This window comes from Labrus bergylta, chromosome 4, assembly GCF_963930695.1.
Source record: "Labrus bergylta chromosome 4, fLabBer1.1, whole genome shotgun sequence".
Classification (NCBI taxonomy): Eukaryota; Metazoa; Chordata; class Actinopteri; order Labriformes; family Labridae; genus Labrus; species Labrus bergylta.
Genome location: NC_089198.1, coordinates 9,166,636 through 9,190,291, shown reverse-complemented (window position 1 = coordinate 9,190,291; position 23,656 = coordinate 9,166,636). Strand labels below are relative to the sequence as shown.

The 23,656-nt window shown below is 41.3% G+C and overlaps 1 protein-coding gene across 1 annotated transcript in view; it reads right to left on the bottom strand.

The window, feature by feature from the left end:
- The window catches only part of LOC109989883 (enhancer of polycomb homolog 1), a 28,380-nt gene extending 11,106 nt beyond the window's left edge, over positions 1–17,274 (bottom strand). Inside the window, 7 exon segments of the mRNA XM_020641797.3 lie at positions 735–899; positions 1,043–1,190; positions 1,272–1,420; positions 2,241–2,447; positions 2,650–2,795; positions 7,845–8,004; positions 16,820–17,274. Coding sequence (XP_020497453.2) covers positions 735–899; positions 1,043–1,190; positions 1,272–1,420; positions 2,241–2,447; positions 2,650–2,795; positions 7,845–8,004; positions 16,820–16,972 — 1,128 coding nt within the window. The 5' untranslated portion in view covers positions 16,973–17,274.
- Positions 17,275–23,656: the final 6,382 nt, after the last annotated feature.

Below are 23,656 nucleotides of genomic sequence, written 5' to 3'. Positions count from 1 at the left end.
TGCGGCCCTGGTGCCGATCCCACTGACAGACTTCAGCTTTATAAAGTCCTTCAAAGGAGGAGGAGCAAAAGTCTGTGCAAAATTTTATATATAAACTTGACAAAACCCAAATGTTTTCTAGTGTTGCAATGTTTGAAACAATGAAATTACATTTAATTTTAAGAATGGCTTTCTCATTAGCTCTGCATCCATTCCAAGATTTCTTTTAGGGCTTTTTATGCCTTTATTATTATCATCAGAGTACAGTGGATAGAGTCAGAAATCAAGGAGAGAAAGAATGGGGAATGACATGCATGAAAGGAGCCAAAGGTCAAATTTGAACCCGGGTCTCCCTCTTCAAGGACTAAAACCTCTGTACCTGTGGCACACTCGAAATTGCATGAGTACAAATGAGGTTCTAGGTTTATACAAAGTGGCGGTTGTTATATAAACACAACCTTTGAATCAGCTTCTCCTGAATTCTACAAACTCATCTATGTAAGCTTAAAACTCAAGAGACCAACTCGCTGTGTTCATGCAGAGATCTTTGTTAGCCTATTTCTTATTACAACATGATTGCTTTTTCAGCTTTATGAGCAGAATAATGATTCCTGTAATGATTAAGAATGTAATATTCAGAATAAGTGGTGTTCTGCAATAAATATTTCACTTGAACACCTCAGCAGAATCATCATGAACATCGCCAGACAAGCTGTTGTGCTGAACAAACATGTGTGTAAATGTTGGGTGTGTACCTGGGAGAAGGGCTCGTCGTCTGAACTGGGGAAGTCATACTGGTTGAGGTCCTTGGCGTTGAAGACGACGGGACCTTGATGGTGGGGGCCACCCGACGACAGAGGCAACGCCTTCTGCTTCTTCTCGTATTTCCTCTTCTGCCGGGGAACTTCTGCCTTCTCGGGCTGCAGGTGTGGACAAGAGGTAAGTGATTAGACTGATAATGCAGAGAGCTCTCTTAAAATAACTGGCAAGGTTTAATTAAAGGTTATAATCAAGTTCACTCTCTGCCGTGTGTGCAGTGGTTGTTCCTCATGATGAGCCTCACCTTGGACTTGTAGTCCTTGAGGTCCATGTGGTCCTGGTGTCTGTACTGGTTGGTAAGAGGGACCAAAGGAATGATTTGTGGCCTCACCAGCGCTCGCTCAGCCAACACCTCGGCCATCACCTCACCGCCGTAGTCTGACATGACATTTCTGGAACAGAAAAGGTTGGTTAGTGGTGAGCACGACCCGAGAGCGTTTTGTTGAGTATCGTTTTTTCAAAGACTGGCTCACCTCTTCTCAAACACCTCGAGTGTGAGGTGCAGCAGCTCTCTCTTGCTCTTCTCCCTCCTCTTGATCATCTCCAGGATTGTGACGGCTCGGCTCAGATCCCTTCGTAGCTTCAGCATCTTCTCGTAGGACGCTTCGTCGTTCTTGCGGTTCTGCATCAAAAAAAAAAAAAAAAATTAATACAAACACTGAATAACATAAACTGTAATAGATATAATGGGAGCGAGCAAAACCTCACTGACTGCTTTAGTTCAACACTGCAGAAAAACTCTTGTCTTGAAACATCTTTTATCTGTTAATGAACAGGAGGTCACTCAGCTCACACTTAATTCTTCAGATGACCACTTGGTGGCATTAACCTCCTTTACAGAGTTTAGAGAAAACTTGACTTAATACTCTGCGGAGAAGTACCATTAAAGTCAACGTAAAAATAATCCAGTTTTATAGCGCAGCTTTTTGTGCTTTAAGTGAAGTCTGTTAAGTTATGTTCACACAGTCACTGACGTCATTTGGTTTTTAATCATACAATCATCTCGTCAACTTCAGCGTCGCTCTAAATGAACAACAGTCTCATTAACCATTTCACCTTCAATCATGTCATGAAGGAGCTGAGCAGAAAAACAAATAACAACTTAAGCTTGTTGAATCTCAAACTTTGTGCCTTGATTTGTTCGACTGACACAGGCAGCATTGGTATAAAGATGCTGTTCATTGAATGTGGTTTTGGCACCTGTAGGTTTCAGGTTTTGATGACACAATGAATTTAAACTGTGGAATTTGAAATGGGAAGATTGAGAATGCACCATTTATCTTTCTCCCTGATTTTAGCCATATTTCTACTGATCGCCCCTTATAATACACAAACTGTTAGTCAATGAATGAAGTTGGTTGGTTTGCCTTCAACTAACAGGGATGAAACTGGTTCTACTCCATACAGAGGACAAAAAGACTTAGTATAAAAGAACTACTGACCTTCCTGGTTTGCATCTTCTCCGTCCGCCGTCGGAAGGCCACATACGGGTCACCGGTGCTGGAGCCGTCCCGTTTCTCCTGCTTCACATTGTGGATCAGGGCGTTGGATTTGCTGTTTTTCCTCTTGCGGCTCCAGTAGTCAAAGACCTCCTTGATGAGCTCGTCGTCCTCCTTCAGCAGCAGTTTGGCCTCCGGAAGGCTTACGGCCTACAGGACAAAGAAGGGGGAGTTACATACTGATGACTAAGATGCTTCACCACAATAGTTGAATGATTTGATAATGAGGACATTGAAGCAATGCAATCTTCCTGTGAAGTGTATTGAATGAGTATTTAGGTTCTTAAAGATCGTTGGTATGTAAGGTGTTTCATGGGTCAGTCTTTAAAACAGTAGAAGAAGAAGTAGACACCTGTTGTCCACTGCCTTTCTCCAGACGGTCAATCATCTCCTCAAACTGCAGGAAGCTGATCTCCATCTTCTTTTTCAGCTTGATGACAAACGCTTCGTCGTCCAAGTCCAGGTCGTAGTCTGGCTGCTCCGTGTCCAAGCTGAAAGCTGCAGGAGAGGAAACAGACATTAGTGACTGAGAAAGGAGTCAATGAGTGGATACAACATCACAGATTTGTAATGAACAGAAAAAAAAACCCGACAGGTTGTTGATGACTGGTATAAGAATCAGCTTTTCTTATTCCATGTTTGTTCTTCTGACTGGCTGAGAGTTGCTTTAATAGAAACTAAATTATTGTCACATATTTCTCTTTTAAAATTAGTGTTCATGCTCTTAGATACGTCTTCAGTACAACAGCTGCTCATGTTTCCAACTCTTTTCAGTTTATCCATAATGAGTGATTCTGGTAGACGGAAAGAAATCTTTATTTTGTCTAAATGAATCCGTTAGAAAATATGTTTCCCTGTAACTGAATGGAGACTTTCACATTTTGTGCTGGAGGGAACTTCAAAGCAATCAGGTAACCATGACCTCTCTCTCCTCCAGCTCCACAGCACAATGACCGCTCAAAGTCAAAACTCAGCTAATTGGTCCGGTAATGAGTAAACGCACCACATGCAGCGTTACTTCACAGTAACGAGGCAGCTTCCAGCAGAGTTCACTAAGCGTCATCGCTCGACAATCTCTTTGTAGAAAGTCGGAGGTTTGTTTTCAAACCCTAACTTTTAGTTATTGTTGAAACTGCAGCACCTCACCTTCATACATTGAGTCACTGAAAGACAAAGTATTGTTTCAAACAGATGCTGTCAAACCTTTATAGATGATTACTTAGACGTGACTGTTGCACTAGAGACTTGAGTGTATTTAAAAGAACTCAGACTGTAAATCAGCGTTTTCAGTCAGTTTGTGTTTCCTGGAGTCTCAAACATTTTACAAAAGATGTATACATTTTCTATTCAGTGACACTGCGCCCACACAGAGTCAAGGTCTCTGCCTACACAGCAGGCAATGTATAAGATTCATTATTTAATGATTCAGTGTTACAATAATAAATAAATAAAATCTTTAAGCACTGCATCACAGTTATAATGAAAATGAAGGCCAACAAATGAAGCCCCCCCCCCCCCCCCCACACTAGAGCAAAGCAGGAGAGACAACATGGGAGGCTGTCCCAACTCTACAAACCAAGTCTCTAAATGAGACCCAGGGACTGTCTTACAGGTGTTCATTTTGAAAAGGTTATTTTGATGACATTTGATTCTAAGAATTAGGGCTCTCAAACATAGAGAACAAAGATATAGAGTCAGGAAGACATGCACCAGACACCCAGGGCACTGACTGCAAGGACTCAGCCTCTGTGAAGTGCACGCTCCATCATGGAGCACCTCTTTAGTCACTGAACATTCAAGGTGCAATATTTACACCCGTGACTTCTCGTATTCAATATGAATTTGACTGAGGAGTAATGGGGGGGGGACGAAGAGATCCCCCACTCTTTACTGCCATCGGAAGTCGTAACAGAGGTGAAACGCGATGGGCACAGCCAGCAAGGGACACCATCGTGATGTGCACGCCTGGTCTGAGGAAGTGTAATGGTTGCACTTCTGCTGTTTAACTACATGACGTGTTTCTGCAACGCAGTAAGGCCCAGGTAATTCACAGACTGGGACACCAATATCACACCATTGTGGATCAACATGATTGCATGATGTTGATGCCGAATTGCGATCTGAAAAAAGGTAGTAATAATGTTTTATTCAGGTCCCATAGATCTCCTTTCACAATAAAATGGACCAAGGAATTAAATGGGTCAGGTGACATCAAAATCTCAGAGGTTCAGAGGCTGCTAGCTGAGCAGTCATTCATTTTAGCTAAGTAACGGACTGAAAGTCTTTACCAAGTCAAAAGAAAGTTAAAACCAACATTAATCTCCATTTAAAAATGAACTCATGTAGACTGATGTCTATTGAGATCAACTAAGGACACTTTGTAATGACCAGCCAAAAAACAAACAAACAGACTCAGAAGTCTTGGTAAAGTGCTGCGCTATTCTACATCGAGTTCATGCATTTCAAGATGACTTTGTGCGGCCTTAACTGTAAACACTGATGCTCCATTTGCACTCGTCCACTTTAGGAACAGTAAAAATAGAGACAGGTTCCAGTGTCTGCAGATGCAAAACTATAACATAGGAAAAACAGCCTCAGATGCAGAAGGAAAGATGTTTCTGCTCAGAGCACCGTGATGGGTGTTTTTTTTTTTATTATTATGAAAAACAAACAGTGGTCAACTCAGAAAATCTCATGACAAAACCGAGGAAAGTTTGATCCTCTTAATCCACATAAGCTTTATGCAGTTCCTGTCTGCCGAGGATCATTTGAAAGGTTAATGGCCCACAGTAGAGTGGAATAATAATAAGTGCTTTAATAGTGCGGCTCAAACAGCATCTGTTTGGTCCACAGGTCAGGGACACACTTCATGATTATCGGGCATAATTACACCACATTTAGACTTTCGAACATCAGAAAGCTTAACGAGCAGAGAGAACTAACATGTAGAGGAAAATAACTGTTTTTATTGTGTGGAGTTTGAAATCACACGCTAACCTGACAAGTCCATGGAGCCTGCATTTAAAAGCTAAATAATAAACGTGCAATATTTCTGCAGGTCGAAGATACATCATTAGAATTTTAAATTAAGCATAAAATGTGACTCTCTGCCCTTTCCTTTTAGTCTAACGTAAGCTCATTTTTAAATCCAAAAAGAGTGAAATATTAAAACTGCTAACTCAGCTCATGTAGCCGTCTCAAGCTGCAGAGTCTGCTGAAACAGCACTGTCAAAGTATCTATACATTCCTTTTCTGATTCCCAACAACAGCCTCCAGACTCACAGCAGACTCTAATTGAATCTTAATTAAAAAACAGAAATAAAGTAAATCTGCTTTCACATTGAGCTGAGTTCAAGAAAAGTGAGAATGACAAACAGACAGGATTATATTGATGAGACTCAAGCTGCATGCTCCACCAGGGCAAGACCACACATACATTCTAAGAACTCTTCAGAATCATACATATCTATTTTCTTCCTTTCCTATCTTCAGCCACCTTGCTGAAGTTCAATAAATAAACTGCTTCAGAAAGTGTCCACTGACAATCAGACGTTTTCAATCCAAACACAAACCTCTTCAGACCTGGAAATGACCAATATCATGCTGTGACAGACTCCAGCACTCTGACAGGACCAAGTGTTTGTCATCTCAGCTTCCAAATGATAACGGCGTCTATGTTTAGAGTTCAGCAGATTGCTTCCCTTTGAGAAACAATCATGGTGACCAGTTGTGACAGACGTGGTCGCTGAAGCGAGCAATCTAGCGAACTCATTTTCCTTTTATATCATTACTGAACGAGGCAATCTCACAAACTCATTCACTTTGACAAACATATGACAAGCCAGTAAAAGCTCATAAAACTGTGTCTGATGTTATTAAATGGATGAAAAGCTATAAGACACAACAGACCCCCCCCCCCCATACTAGCTATGGGTGGGTTATGAGTTTTAATTAGTCGAAGCATTTTATGAGCCTTCATGCAGCCAACTGAAGTTTATCCATTCAGGAACCCACCTCTATTCATGGGTTAAGAAGAGCCCCAGTTAACTAATATTTTAAAGAATCAAATCTTTTATTGTGGTTGCGTCTTTGTACATGAATAAATGTAGGAGGGACAGCTTAGCAGGCTGTTCAATTTTAAGGCTCAAAATCACCCTTCAGTGTCAACCATTCTCAAGGTTAAACCAGCACCCTAATCTCCTCCACTACAACACAAACACACCATCTCTAATGAAGAGAAACACTCAATAAAGCATCTTTCTATTTTGAAACTGGCCATTGGGGGAGCCGCAGGCTGAGCTACAAAAGCTAACAGCAGACATACAGCTTGTTTTTAGGGGACGATTCTGTCTCATTCGAACGTAAAATTTCATAATCTAAAGTACAATTATCCCTTTCTTAGACAGACTGTGTAATTATAACATTTCAAACAGTAGTCATGTCGAGAGCTTTAAACTGAGCTGCTAACCTAGCATCCACCCATGTCTCATTTGGAAATATTGCAAAGTTAAAACCAAAGCCGACTAAACAGACATTTAAATTCAGACCAGTCGACTAGTCTAAAAAAGGTAAGAAAGTAGAACATTTCTTCATTAACAGCGTTATAGTTTCAGGCAGCATAGCATCACATTCACTGCAGGTGAACAATTTCAAATGGGTTTGTCTGGTGTGCTGGATGTTAGCAGCACCCCCAGCCCTTGCAGGTTACTGTCCACATGCCTGGGCTGAATGTGGTTATGCATTCCTCTGGTCAAGTGCTAATAGTCCAATTTAACCTGACACAGCCTACATGCAACTTTATCTCCATTTTCTAGATCAGAATAAATTGCTCCTACAAGTTGCAATACATCCACTGTGCTGGTTTACATCCAGGCAGTAGAGCAGGAAGAGCAGCCCACTAACCCAAACTACAGCCCTGCCTGGTAGAGAGTGACTGGGTAACTGCTTAGATTCAACATTTAACCATCATTGTCGGCCTACATTTATAAAGATTATTATTTGTTTGACCGACTAGTAATTCTTGTTCCGACTTAGGAGGCTGATCATCCTGAGCTGAAGACATTAGCAAACCTCAAAAGAAGCAGCTAGCTGGCTGGAGATGTTTTAATGTATCCGGCTCAACCATTGATTTTGGCAAAGTGAGAAACTTGGGTTTAATAAGATTAATGTCAGCTGACAGAGGAGTTGCAAACAGTCTAACCAGTAACCTAGCAGAGTGCAATATTGTAAGATGTCATTTCTGTTTTGACAGTCTGGTTGTAAACTCACACTGCACACCACTTTAAAGTCTAAAAGTGAATCTATTCAAATAGTACAAATCTAAAATGATGTTTGCAAATAGATGAGCAATATGTCCACAAAGAAATGTAAACATTTCCACTAATTGCCACTTACAATTTTGATCAGCAGCCCGGGAGTGTCATTTAATGCATTCGAAATAATTTGTGAAAAAGCTATTACAGCTTAATGGAACAACTGAGGTCCCCAATCTGCTTCATCCAGCTCGTTTTCTCTGCCGTCTGCATCAAACATATGAGGCCCACTTACGCTGTATGTGAATTAGCTGCTTTGGCATCTTGAATTCCCCAGGGTAGAGGGACTCGTAGTAGGTGATGTTGCTCTCTGCCTCGGGGACCGGGATGACCATGTTGTCCCGCTTCTCGCCGTACACCTGCTGCGCCGAGATGGCCCGCTGGAGATGGTGTTCCTGTGGAGAGAGATGGAGGTGAGTCACCTGGACCACTGGAACTGTACTTTGATGACCACTTTAACAGAATGAATTACAAAACTAAAACACCTGATTTAAGAATAGCTGGTGTGTCATACAGCTGAGAATCTAATTCAATACATAAATCTGGAGCTTATTGGAAGCCAAAAATTAGTTTATAACAAGTATGAACTTTATAGCTTAGCTGTAAATAAGGGTGTCGAAGAGTTTTTTGGTTTACATGGGTTTTAAAATTGACACTAGCACTGTTATTTTAATGGTCAGTGGTATCAAAGAGGACCAAAGATATATAAAAAAAGGGTGAGATTTTCAGTTAATATGTTTACCAAAAAGCTGCCGTGAACAAAAGAGAGAAAGAACATTGTCTTTAGTGTACAAATAGATCGCTAAAGTAATTGTGCAAATAAGACTGTGCAGGAGTTTGCCTGCAGATTTGGGTAAGCACTGGTATTGACACAGATATTGATGTATTTTCACTAGAATCATATTAAAGTTAGAAATGCTGGTATCTTGACAACCCTACTTGTTATAAAGAGGAGGATGTGGCAGTAGAAATTCTGCTTTGTGAGAAAGCAGAAGAATCGCATCATCAACAAAAAAAAACTGAACAAGTAAAAAAGAGCAGGCATTAATCAGCCATGCAGAAATCCATTGACAGATAGTGGAATAAACCTCTTGATTAGGTACAACAGTTCAATCTAAATGTTATCCAATACAGCAGCTCTGCCATGACTTCTACATTTATGACTCATTATTCTTGGTTATTTTATTTTTGTGAACTACAAAACAATAAAAAGGCTCCAAAAAGTCAGTATTGGACTTTAAATCTTGGAAGCATTGGCTGTGTCAGACTTGCGTCAATGACTGGGTGTCCACTGGGTTTGTTTTATTTCATTTTTAAAATCAAGTTAAATCTTCACTAAAGGCTTCAGCAGACTCCAATTCAACAATCTTTTCAAACGGGCGATACTTCAAATATGCATTTATGAAGCTATCGTGACAAATCCAAACAACAAATACATAGTGATTGTCTGACAAATAATAGCAAGCCTGGTAAGCTGTGTTTGCTGGGGGGTAAAAAACAAAATGACTCATGTAGGTACAAGTTAAATTAACACCTGCAAACTGTACTGTGGGAGGAAACCTCCGTTTATCACGTTACACACTGGGCAACATCTGGCATCCAGACAATACGACAATTTATGAGAACCCGCTGCACAGGAACAAACTGGATCAAAAACATTTCAGCTGAGGCTACACAGCCAGACAGGCTTTGAAAATGTGACTGTTTAGATTTTATACAAGATAAAAAAATATAATTTATATTGTTAGAAGCTGTTCCCAGTTGGACCAGAGTTAAACTGCTGAAGGAAAACTTGACAGTGTTTTTCTTAATCGCTCTGTCAGTTGGCCTTATCGAAATTGCCACCATTGTGACGAGAGCGGGCTGCTGCCAAGCCTGCTGAGGGCTAATGTGCCTGAAGGAGGGTAGGCAGACAGGCTGGACGGCTCACTAACTGGTTTGCTGGTGGGCCTCTGGGCTTAACAGTCCCAGCCAGGCATCGTAGTAAAGCCTTTGGCCACTGAGCCGGGCGCGGCGCCACTGGCAGGCGGTCTGTCAACAAGGCCGCGTGCTGCCGGCATTGTACAGCGGCTCTCTGAGGAGGTGGTGTGTGTTCATTGTTTTCCCTGCGGCTGACAGAGACACAGGAGTAGAGCAGGGGGCAGGGGGGGAATATCTGTGCCAAGAGGAAGGCAGTGAGTGAGTGAGTCAAAACACAAAGTGTGTGTGTGACTGCATTGAAGGAGTGTGACACTGTGAGACCGACGGCAGACAATCTCTACCGCCAAAACAGACATTTAAAGACAAGCCATGGCATAATCACTGATCAAACTTTGAGGAGGATATCCAATACATTGATGACTTCATAGAAGTGTCTGAACGAAGCTCACATTAATTTAAACGACAAACATCTCCATCAAAATGATGATCTGGTTATTATAATCAGATCTATAACATCTGAAAACACACATCACATGGCCAACAAAGTACACTGAGCAGCATGTTCTGTGGTAAACAAAGAGATACCAGTTCTCTCAATCAGAACAGCATTGTGATGACGACACTAAACATGCTATCAATCAAATAGCTTCTTGCCCATGTAGGTAGAAGTAGCATCATCATATTCATAACTGAACTGCACAACAGCAGCTAACATAGACATCAAGGCCATCCGAGCCTGTAATGACTAATTCATGTTTCTGTGAGCAGCTACAAATCAAGGCTGATGTTTTCTTCCCATTAAAGAAAGGTACATCGTAATGAGACCAAAACAAGTGTAGCTGCTTTCAGAAGATGCCATTTCAATCTGTACACAATATCACTTCATCCTCAACAAAACAAGGGTCAGAACCTTTACCCCAAGTCTGTTTGTAAGGACCTGTTAGAGCAGTTTGACACTTGAAGAAAAAATTCTGTTGATGTGGCTTAAGTCACTGCTTTTAATTCAAAGGGAATGTAACCATCTATATGAGATATAGCATAAGCTATCTAATGGTTTTCTTCTCTGTACAACATTTCTTATCAAACATCTTTCCTCAGCCTAGGTGTTCAACTGATCAGTTTTTCATGTTACTCCTGTAACGAGTGCTGTGTTTGATTCAAACAGATCCAAGGATTGATTTGTGAAGCTTTGATCATGGACAGCAACAACATGATAAAATCACAAACAGGGCCTGGGAGAATTGGGAAAATCATTCACAGTATGTGTGATGCATGTCATATATTTATCGTGGTATAGTACAGTCTGTTCAACTGCTAAGAAAAAAATCTTTTGAAACACCCACAGAGGCAATCAGGCCATTCAAAACGGCTTATGATGAAGAAGGTGTTACATCTATAGATGCCAAACATCGTGCAAATTTAACACAAACAGAAATCAAACATAATAGACGACTCTATTAATGTAGCCTGCAACCCCATGCACATGCCAATCACTGCAAAGCAATGCTTATTATTATCCAAACCAATCTGTCTTAAAGGGGTTTATCCATACAGGTGTTGGATGAAATATGTTGATGAGTGGTAGCTATATTCCCCATACTTCATTAAAGGCTTCGTTGCACAGGAATAACCTCTACTTTTATACCTTTATTTAACCTAAATCATAATCCAGCACCAGGCATCAAGTGACCATGTATCCTGAGGTGAGCCCAAGCATACTCATTATTAACATTAGGTGGCCTGGTCGCTCCTCTGATTCGACTCAGCAGCCTCACTGTATCTGTAACATCCATATTAGACAGTATTATATGTCATCTCAGCTTAGTGTTCAATGTCTGCTGGATTTTTAAATAATAGGCTTTCACTAGCACCAAATGATTGCCATAAGAAACATACTGAGGACAAACTGTTTCCACAGGGTTACGTCAGGTGAGTGCACAGCTCTGCAGTTGCAGCTGATTGCTGCAGAAAACATCAATTTGCACCTTTTTTAACAGCTCGAGCAGGCTGGGTTTTCAATGCTACATGATTGAGAATGAGATACAGACATAGAAGGAATCAGTATTCATTCAGCGCAAGCTCTGCTGCTCCATATAATCCATAGCCATGCATTATTTCATACAATAGGCAGCATCCAGATGAGAAGAAGAAAGACAGGACTCAACATGAACAAACCATCATGACAAGCAAATAGTTGAAAGTGATTTGAGCTACAGACACTCGTTGTGCCAGTCAGTATTCAAAAACATGTTCAATACTCAACATTTGAGTTTGTTCAGTGTTTCTTTTTACTGTTTAGTTTGGACAGAAATGTTCCGCAACAACTGCAGTGCTTCAATACGTTAGAGAACAGTTATTATAAATTGAATGCTTTTTATGACCAGAGCAGTAAGGCTTAGAGGCTGTGGAGCATTGGTTTATTTGTTCAAATCAAGACTTGAGACGAGCAGAAATCTCAAACAAACAGCTACCACAATGCTTCCAGACAGACGCAGACAATATTTGATGACTATTTCTATACTGACAGGATTATTTGTTGTTCACCAATCGTTACCATTTCAAAAACGTTTAAGTGAGTAACCAGTAAGCCATCATATTTACAGTCCTCTGTAACTTCTCAGTCTATCAGGGTTTTCATCACACTTGCAGAAAACTCCTGGAGGAGCTGTGCGTGTGATCCTGCCAGCCCCCTAGCATTTTTCCAGCTGAAAGTCAAAAGATATTATCTTGAGAATTCATGATTAGCAGACGGGCTGGTGACGTTTATTCCCTTTAAAAAGTGCACACCCATAGAAAGAATGCATGCAGCCGCTACGACCTCCGTGCACTAATTAAACAGCTGCATTACTTTTTCTGTGATCCAGAATGTTCTTCTCTGCACTATTGTTGATGTTATTGTTCTGTTCAACTACACGTTGCATTGATATAAAAGGCCCCCGTCCTACAGGAATAGTCTCCCGCTGTGAGGCGCATATGTGAAACAACCTGGTCATGAGGATTTCAGAAGCAGTCCTCCTGAAATCATCTAGATATTTCCAGGAGTCCATATGTGAAAACAATGTGTAAGAAATTAAATTATTTTTATTGTGTCCCAGAGCCATGTGTTCATCAACACCATTTGGACTTTTTGGGGCTAACTATCTCCGACACAATCTGTTACACTCTAGGCAAATTATTGAATTTTACATTTATTGGGTAAAAACGTCTGGCGATCTGTTCTGATGTTTTAGCTGCTCTGTCAGATGCTGAAGCTGTTGTGGACGAGCATTTTTGTTTTGTTCCCGAGCACACAAACCAAACTATTACAAACTCGACCTATTTACAGGATTTCCTGTGACCTCCTCTGTGCATGTACGCTTGTGTAACCTTCATATTCTTATCTTATTCCCACCGAGTCATCCCCCAAGCGATCGCAGAAACCCCCGCACCAACTTCCTCCGGCCTCTCCACAATGAAGGGAAAACTCATAAAATCAAAACGACCCTGAGCGAAAAACACAACGGCTGCCAGACCTAATCAAGCGATGCGTTTGTTTACTTTCCCGGGCCGTGGCTGTTTGCCTGAGAATAAATAGACTTAGATTGAGGTGAACGGCCTGAATACAGAGCATTAGCCGGTGCCATGACACACAACGCCTCGCTCTTGCTGTCTCACACATCCACGGTCCAGAAATAGCCTTTCTAAAATGACCACATCGATCACTGTCAAGTGTGCTGAGGCAGCCAGAGCCTCCTCTACCTCCACCAGTCTCGCCTCTGACGGCTACTGTCCCAGACACTGTAAATGCCACTTAACATGATGGACAGCCGCAGGGGGATGGTCGGGGAGGGCTGTCGAGGGATGCATCGCTGCAGTGCAAGAGCCGCTTTGAAACGCTGCGTGGGAGGGGAGGGGTTTTTTTGGGTTTTTTTTACACCATGTGAACGTCGGGTGGGAAAGTACCGGCAACCACCAGACTGCACTTTTGTCTGTGGCGGATTCAAAGTCTGCCCGGCACTTTGGAAAGTAACGGACCATGAAGTAGAAAACTTATTTGAGTAACGTTCGAGAGGAGATTAAGTTTTCTAACTGGAGCATGTGATCACTATTGCATTAACAAATACGCCTTAAGAAAAATGTAATTTCTATTATCCACATTCTGTTCTTTAGTCGTGGTTCACATGCAAACATTTATTTTTTTCAATGAGAGATCTCAATTCTCCTCTCTTATTGGATACGGTTTCCTGTAGAGGACTATAGCGATCCTTTATAATAATGATATTGCTCTATATACAGAATGCTATTACATTAAATGTATTGCCACGACTTGCTGTATAACTGTAGGTGATATGACTGCCAATTTATTTGCAGAACAGAACACAGAAAATCATATTTGGATTGATATTAAATTATCTAATAACATTAATTTAACAAAGAATGATCAATTCTTATAGGCTCAGCACTGTCTGTAGCACAAAGTGTTAATAGTTTTTCATTAGAAGTAGAAGCTCTCTGAATGCCGTTGCACCATCACATCAAAGCTCACATGGAGAAACTGTATTTCAAATTCAAACAAACTTTGGGCTACAACTTCAGCAATCAAGTGTTCCACTCTGACTGGTATTGTACGTCTCATAACCAATACTGTTTTCGCTTGGTGGTGAACAGTTCAATTGGCCGGCCTGTCTCAGGTGTTGCTCCAGCACCAGCTTGCCTAGCTGGCAAACACGCTGTGGCGTTGGCTCAAGAACCTGCCCGGAGGCTGTTGTTAATTTCCCACGCTGCCCACATAGACGTCAACACAGAACTGTCAACAGCGAAAGAAAAAAGCAGAAGGGGGAACAGCTGACAAAGGCAACTTTCAATTTCACAGCATGTAAGCTGCAGAGACTTTGGACAGGTGAAATGCTCCACATTCCCACCCAGCAAGGTCACACAGCTACACACTGGGAGCATGCCAGAATGTGTGTGTGTGTGTGTCAAAGAGAGTACAAGAAGTGTGTCTGGCAAAGAAGCAAGCACAACAGATGCATGTGGGTTCCCACCAGGGCCGCAGACACTGACCTCACTTTCAACCAAACGTAAACACAAGACAAAGTGTCTGGCCCAAAACAAACAAGCTGCACGTGCTCGGGAGCTTTCTGCTCTTTTGGTGAATGAAGCCACGCTACACACACACACACACACACACACACACCGCCCGTTAATTACAAAACCATACGCTTGCCTGGAAATGCTTTCAGCAAGGCAAGTAAAATAGCAACAACAGTACAAATGAGGAGCGCTAAATGTAGCTCACAGAAAGGCTTAAACCTACAAGTTGTTGTGTGGTGTAAGGTCAACAGCTCGCCGTTAAAAGCCCTCGATTGGCTGAGTACCGGGACACCACACACTCACTCTGGAAACCACTGAACATTGAGTGGGTCGATGGGACTGAGGCAGTGGCGAGCTTAGTGGTTCAAGTGTGTCTCCAGAAATGCAACAACTATTCCCGCTGAAAATAAACGATGCTTTTCAAAGTGCAGGCCCGAGAACACTAAAAACTTAAATAAAACCTGCAGTACAAAAAAACAACATCATACCTACATGGAGGGATATAGAAAGCGAGCGTGGGTTGCAGTATGTTAACCCACCAAAAATGACTCAAAGTGCATGTTTCCACCCAGCACGCAGGGTACAACTTCAAACACAGACACTCCAAACACTGAGCGGCTGGCATGCAGCAGACCTTGGCCTACCTCTTATGATAATATGATTCTTATATAACCCAAGCACTCCAGCTGAGCAGAGCACAGACTTTGATGTGACAGCAACCCCCCCCCCCCAATCCTCCTCCACCACTTCCTCCCTGCTGCCCTGATCTCCTCCTGAGCGCCACGTGCCGCTGGTCTGCCAGCCCGCTGTGCCATCTGACACACTGAACCCCTGACACCGAGCATTCAGAGGAGCCCGGGAGGCAGACTGGCTGCTACATCGCTTACAGTCCATAATAACAGATCCACAGCAGTGACATCCCCCCGTTTACTTCCCTTAATATTTCCACGATCATGCTGTGGGTTCCCACGAATTTTCAAATCCGTTTTCAAATGAATGACGTGCACAGAGAGGAAGCACAGATTCATAAAACTCCCACAGGGATAGTTTAGCTCATAAACATCCTACAGATTAAAACAACAACCTCCTAAGTGGGATGCAGCAAGAGCAGGAGGGGGACTTTGTTTACCTGTCTGTCTCTCTGGCTAATGCATCCTTTACTGTCAGATGGAAATATAACTATTTTTATAGCCAAGGAAATGTGAAAGAGAAAGTGTGTCTCAGTTTAAGGCGTGCAGAGCTTTCATGACTTACAAACACTACAGAATCTGGGTTTGTGGATGAGATATATGAACCCATAGACATCAAACACGTTCATTAAACTGTCCTGAAACAACACCTTCAACACCAAGAGAAATCACTTCAGGCTAAGCTACAACATTTAATAACACAGCTACACAAGCAACACAGCTAACCCTCAGCATGAACTGTAAAAAAAACTGTAATTTAGTCCCAATAACAAAATGACAGCAGCTGGATTTTACACACCAACAGAGACGAATAACAACCTGCATTCTGCACACAAATGAACCCCGAAAAGGCTGCATCATAGTCAGACAATTACATGACATGACAAGAGTGCTAGCAGGTAGCTGAAGGTGAATTAAAAGCAAATGCAACAACAAAATGAAAACAGACACAAAATGCAATGAGCAAAGACAAACAACAACAAACTAAGTGAGTTTCTTATTGACAAAAAAAGTGTTTTTTCCTCAATGCATGGCAGCAGTGTTGACATTTCTGTCTGCAGCTAGCACAGATGCCACATATAATCTGATACCACTAGCTCCCCCTTCCCCTGGTTCTTTGCAATTACGCCAAAAAAACACACACACACACACAAGGCCCGGGTCCCCCCCCTCCTCCCAATCCTGACAGACCAGAGACAAAATGTCGGAATTGCTCAAGTCACATGACTCCTTTGTACTCCGAAAAGCACCTCACGCAAAAATAAACCGTCCAAACCGGACAATTTTATCACCCGCGGACACCCCGTGGCCCCGCGTTGCCCGAACACCCCGCCGTGTCCGGCAAAAGAAGCCGTTTGCAACTCAAATCCGTCGTGTTTCTCCTCAGGGGGGGGGAAGAAAAAAAAAAAATCGGCGGCCATTTTGTGAAAGCTTGCGCAGAGAAAAAAAAAAAAGAGGGACGCTGTGATGATTCAAAAATAAAACACATTATTTCACTTTTTTTTTTTGGTACACGGTTAAATCATACCGATTCCTCTTCTTTCTCCATCCCCGTAGGCATCTGCGGCACGGCCCGGTTAATGGATGCATATTCGTGTAGATCGGGTAAATCCTCACAACGGAAGACGGGTAGCGGCTTGGAAGCGTCCAGCGCCCGCGCCCGAAACGACAATTTACTCATTTTTTCACAAGTCGAGATTCAATATAAATCTACCGGATCTCCTAATAATCACACCGGTACCGAGTGGCGCTTTCATGGATGTTTTCTGTGCGGTTGTCTCTATTCTGAAAGTTCGAATGGCTGGCTTGAATTTTAAGGGCGTCGCCAACGGAGCCGGGGGGAAAGGCCCGGATCTCGGTCGCTCTCGCTCGGACTGTTTTTCTCCGACGCTCCGCTCCCTACCGTTGGTTCAGTGCGCCATGGACAACATGGCGGACATTTAAAACTCTTTTGCTCTGTTTCGCTCGCAGCGGTCCAACCCCCAGCGCAAGGACCGACCATTCCCACGCCATCCCGAGCGCTTGCGCGTTGCGTGGGGTTGGGGTTGGGGTTGGGGTGGGGGGAAGGGGGCATTTGGTTTGTTTTTTTGCAAACTGAAACTCCTCTCTCCACACATGCACATTAATTATTGACATAAACGTTAGACATGGCGGAAACATATACCGCGAAAAAATTAATTAGAGCAAGGGTTAGACATTTATTAAATATATAAAGTGATAAATAAAAACATTGAAATGAGAATACAAACTTTGATATTGTTTCATCAGACCAAAAATAAATGAATTAATGTATAGTTTTTATAAAAAAAAAAAAATTAAGTAAAAAGTATTATTCCGCAAAATTGTGCAGTAAATTAACCTGCATGTTTAAATACCTGTAAGCATTTATTTAGTTGAGCATATTTTATCTTCCACACAATATAATACAAGTGATGAATTATATTGTAAAGCCAAAAGAAGAAAAATAGATTTAAGCAAATTAGACTATTATCAAATGACTGTTTTTGTACTTTGATTTGTAATGGGGTTCAGATTTTCTTCTTTTTTAATTGTTGTTCTTTACACATTTTGGTTATTTACCTCCTGTATTATCCCCCTTACGTTATGCTGCACATTAAAGTTGTTGTCACACATATATATATTATCTTATCCTGTAAAGAAGGTAATTTCCCCATCTAATTTTAGAGCGTACTATTTTTGCCTTGTTATCTAAAAAAAAAAAAAAAAAAGGATTACATTTTAAGCGTGAACTTTTTCCTCCTCCTTTTCTGGCAAATGGAGGACTTTGGTTCTTTCTTTAATTCGTATTTGTTTTATACATATTTTTATCTACAGCTATTGTTAATTTATTGTTTTGTTCAAAATGAAAACTTCAATCTTTATAACAACTCTTGCAAATGTGTTTTTACTTTCCATCCTCTTATTGTGGAACTTTTTTAAATGTTTTAACCGTTTTCTATTTTTCTTGTGAACTACTTTGTGCATTTATTTCCATGATAACTACAGACTTTGAGCTACTTTCTTTGTAAGGATCCATCTAAGTGATGTTATTATTCATAATTTAATGAAAAATGTGTTGTTTTTGTAACTTGAACTTTGCCTCCCTTTGTGTCTCTGTCTGTAACGTTGTCATTTTTGCTGCTTCCTGTTATAGTCAGGTTTCTCTTGGAAAAGAGGTTCTTAATCTCAACGGGACCAACATGATGAAATAATAAAAAATAAAAAAGGACAGCCAATCATAGTGGTCTCAAGAAGAGACGACTCTAAAATATAAACTATAAAAAATAACAATACTGAGTCCCAAAGAGTGAGCAGAAAAAACCTCCACACTATCACTCTTCATACCAACACCATGTTGAGTTTATGGGAGCTGGTTTTCTTCTATTGCTCAATCAGAGCAGATAAGAGAAGAGTATTCACTGTAGGCCAACGCCTCAGATACATAAGAAGCAGATGTTCCTGCTAACCGGACGTTCTCTGACCCACTGAACCGTATCTATCAGCACTCAGACTTTAAACCCTGTGTTTATTCCAGGTGAGGCCCATCATGGCAGCACGTTCACCACCTGAACAATGTCTCCCTCTTCTGGTGCGGCAGGTAAAGGAAGTGACTTTCAGGACTGCCGTATGTTTGAAAGTAGTACAAAGACAAAGTGTCCACAGGGGATTTGTACTGAAAACACAGCAGAGTGCTACAAATGATTCAGATGCTTTCAGAAGCAATAGGTCATGATTAGTTTAGCCCCTTTCGCAGTCTAGAGGGCCAATTGAGAAGTTATTCAAGGTCAGAATCATCTTGAACATTTAAACTTACTTGTTGGTGACATTGGGCTTTTATCCGGGGTCAACCCACGGGATCCGAGGTTTTCTTCCCATTGTTAAATCCAGTGAGGGCATCATGACAACCTGAGAGTCAATTGACAAGAACAAAAAGAACATTTAGGCAAAACTCAAAAAGCTTTCCAAAGAAACAAAACAAACGGGCAAAATGAAACCAAAGGGCTCGCATGTCAGATTCTCCATTTGTTCATTTGAGGGTTGCTGGGTGGAGCAAAGGTAAAACATTAGTCCAGCACCTGTTCATAATTGTCAGCGTTGCTGTTGGTTGGCCTCCAGCAGTCACACCTGGCCGTGCTAAACGGCATCGCCACGGTGAACGCTACTGGGTTCTTCAGCTTGTTGCTACCTTCAGAGAGTGTCCCCATAATTGAATTTGATCCTGTCTTAGATTTTTCTTTTTGGGGGGTGGGGGTTGTGTATAGTTAAGATCTCAATTAAATTAGTTTTCAACTTCAGTGAACATTTGAATACAAAACAGGCAGACGAGACACTTTGAGAGAACGACGATGCAGCAAAGGTCCCATACTATATTTAAACTTTAATTAGTAAAATCAAGTATAAATCATATAACGATAACAAGGACACAGAAGTCCAAGCCTTAGGGACCCAATATTGGGTGATTTCATGTCCTTAATTTCCAGAAGTTGCGAGTGAATTCATGCACACCGTCTCAATTGCACAAATACTTTGGCTAAATTTCAGGACCAAAATGCTGCCAACGTATTTTTTTCAATTAAGACATTGCTGTCCGTCTTTCTCTTGTGGCAGCTTGTGGTTAAATTTGAAGTATTTTTTCTTTTCTAGCTTTGGTACTTTTTGATTCATTGACCTTTGAAATAACAGATTGTATCTTGTTAAAACAGTTGCTACTGAAGTGTCAAATTAGTCCCTGACCATCTTCAAATTATGACCTCATGGCTACGAGTTTCACATTTTACCCTATTGGTCAACATCTTGACACAAATCAATCTAATGGGTTGCCAATTGTTTGTATTCTTCTAGGATGAACTGTTACAGCTGTGATGACCCTGAATTTTTCATCTAGAACTCAAACTAATCAAATTTTTCCATTATTCAGTCGATCAACAAACACCAGCAAACTGAATTAAATTTACATTAAGTGTCTTTCGTGCAGCTTGTGCATAATAATGTTAACATGCTCACAATTCTAAGATTCATTTAGCGGACGCGAAATCAAGGATTAAGTACAACACCAGCAAGGATCTTATCTAAACGATAAGCTTTAAGTCCAATCAGACACAGAGGTGCTGGCAGGCAGTGCAAAGAGGCAAAGCATGTTTTTTCATTAATATAATGTTTAATTATTTTCTGCATCCCTCTCTATCCCACTTTGCAAACCCAACACTGTTCAGCAGATGTCTGTTCATCAGTCTGGTTTTGTTCGAGGTTTCTGCCTCTTAAAGAAGTTTTTCCTCTCCACTGTAACTTTACTAAATGTTGGTTTTTAGTGCTCATAATGGATTCATGTTTGGTCTTCTTTGTAGATAATATAACAATGAGTAAGGTCTTTTACCTAGCACAAGGTCTTTAGTCAGCATCAACAATATCCTGACTACCATCACTGTTATCATCATCATCACTATCATTAAGGTCGTAGGTGTTCATAAAGAGCTGGGTCTTTAGCTTTTTCTTAAAGGTGCAATTGGCCTCTACAGATTGAATGGGGGTTGGAAATTCATTCCACCAGCGGGGGGCGACAGAGGAGAGTCTAGCTAGAGACTTAGCGCCCTGTTTTGACAGTTGGATACCTTTCATTGGCAAAGCGTAGAGGGAGGGAGGGAGTGTAGACCTGGATGATAAGAGTTTCGGTAAAGAGGAGCCGTTTTGTAAGCGAGCGGCAGAGTTTTAAATTTGACGTAAGCAGTAACTAGAAGCTACTGAACTTAGTGGTTAACCATTAGCAGTACTACTCATCCTGTTAGCATTGACGCTCATTAACCCATCTTTAAAACGTCTGTCTTCGATGCGGCACAGAAAAAAAGAGGAACCTTCACGAGTTGGTCTTAGAATATGGTTTAAAATGTGCAAATCTAGTAGATATTTAAAATCTGAGTTCTCTAGTGCGCCCTCTAGTGGTAGGGAGGTAAACAGGAAAAATATGTATTTTCCACAAGATAAACAATCTGCATTCAAGGACACTCAAGTTCATATTTTGTTTCCTTAAAATGTCTTTATCCTCCTATCAGTGTTTATAATGTTTAGATGAACATTTTATTGTTCATGCCAATAAAGTCATGTCACATGTGCATGTTGTTGTGTGTTAAGTGATGATACTAAACGACTGCTGAATTCAGAATAGATGACAGCACTTCATAGTGACTTCTGTAGTGATGTCTACTTGTGAAAAATATCCTCTCAACTTAATTACACAGATATTAAGCAGTATCGTGGATGAATAGCTGCCATCAGGTAGAAGAAAGGCAGACATTCAAGTGTGCAGTCAGAACCTCCGTGTACTATGATTATGCAAAATTGTGAAGAGCCGGGGTTTCATACTTTAGTCTTCCAACTTCAGTAGTTTTTCAGCCTGGTGAATAAATGCTTGGGCAATCTTAGTATAGCACGTAAACGCACTAAGAGGCCTTGTCAACCTAACAAACAGCACACTCATACCTCACATAGTTTGTGCTGGCCTACAAAAAGTCCCATGAGGGGTGGGGTTTGTCCCAAAATGTCCAACAGAGTTTTACACAATCCCAGGAGAGCACCGGAGACCACATTCATAACACTTCTGTGATTTAAACAACACACCTGGTGTAGTAAAACCTTAAAGTCAGGAGGCTTTTTTTTTTTTTTTTTTTTAAAAGAGAAATTATGAAGTAGTGAGAGAACTACAGCCACTGCAAGTCACCATGAGGCTGCTCTATCCATAGCTGGGTGCAGGTCTTGAATAAAAATCATCTTTAAAAGGCTGAATCATCCACTTCTGACTCAAGGTAGGATAAGATGATATGAGGGGATATGAAGGATCCAGACTCATGCAGGCCAGGGCCAAGCAGTTCCCTGACACACCACAGACACTGCTTGGCACTGTTTAGCCACACACCCTTTTTTTTTTTTCATAAAGCCTTCATGATCCAACAATGTTACATTCATGTTTTCAATCAGGATGATGCAAAACCCCTCATATGAGATCATTGCAAAACAGTCTGAGGTGAACTCTGCTGAGGTTGCTTCCTTCCTCTCCTGTTGGCAGAATCAAGATTTCCGACATGGTGTTTTTTTTTTGTTTTTTTTTACCTTTAATGTAACTATCATCAAACTAGACATTTCTGATACAGAATTAAAAGAATCCTGATTTGGTTGAAACGCTCGATGTCTCTGGCTCTTTGCTTCAGGGAGCTGACAAAGTGAGGAGGGAACTTGTGTGTCTTTTTTAGTGCTGAATTGCATCCAGCTGACCAGCCAGGAATTTGATTGCGTGTATGAAATCATCTGATGCCAGAAAACACTGTTCACGGTGGGCCCTTTTTTTTTTTTTTTTTTTTAAACGACCGTCGATTCAAGTTAATAATATTATTAATAAAAATACTCACCAGGTTGATCATTCAAAAAACATCCAGGGTTTTTTTTTTTTTTTTTTTTTTTTTAAACACAGATGGTGAACAAGTTATTAAAAAAAAACCCCGACAGACAACACGACGCAGCTAGCAAGAGACACAACTAACATCAACGTTAGCCACAGCCTTATAACTGCTTCTTTCCCCGGATAAAACACACACGATGAGCCGCTGTCCTGGCAGGGAGAGAGCCGCTGTCCGGACTTATATCCACCTCGTCAAAGATCGTTTTTCGGTCGATGAAAAAAAAAAAAAAAGTCTTGTGTTTTCCTGTCGATGTAAAAAGCAGGCAGCTGAAACTAGAGAGGTGGACACCAAAGTGCTACTGTTGGGGGTTAACAACTTTGCTGTAAAACGCGGCCTCTGATTGGACGGTGGCAGCCACCAATCACCTGTGGAGAGGCTTTGTGCTCGCTACGTCAAGCTCCACGGGGGGATGGAATGAAACGTGATTGGCTGATAATGTCGAAGACGAAATGCTGCGTTCAGGTGCTTGCTCGGGTGGTTCAAACTTTCCGAGTTGGGGGGGGGGAGTCGTTTCTTCCGACTTCAGTGTGGTGTGTTCACGTGATTTCAGTTCCTGAAGTCGGGATGTGTTGATGCTATGATGAAGATCGTTAAAATGTAACTGTTAAAAGTTATATTTCAGCAAAAAGTTGATGTGCAATACGTGAATTAATAAAAAGTAGTCTATGTTAACATTAATACAACATATTTTACCCCCCATTTGATTACGATTCTGACGTCAAGTCTGGAAGTCGGGCACCGAATTCTTTTCCGAGTTTTCGAGTTGTTGTTCCGACTTCAGCAGGCGTTCATGTGCATTTTACAACTCGGAAACTCGTTTTTCCGATGTGTCAGACACCACATGAATGCATCAGAAGCCCTTCAGCCGTTTAGCCGATTTGTATTTGACATTGAAGTCATACTTTTACACCACATTG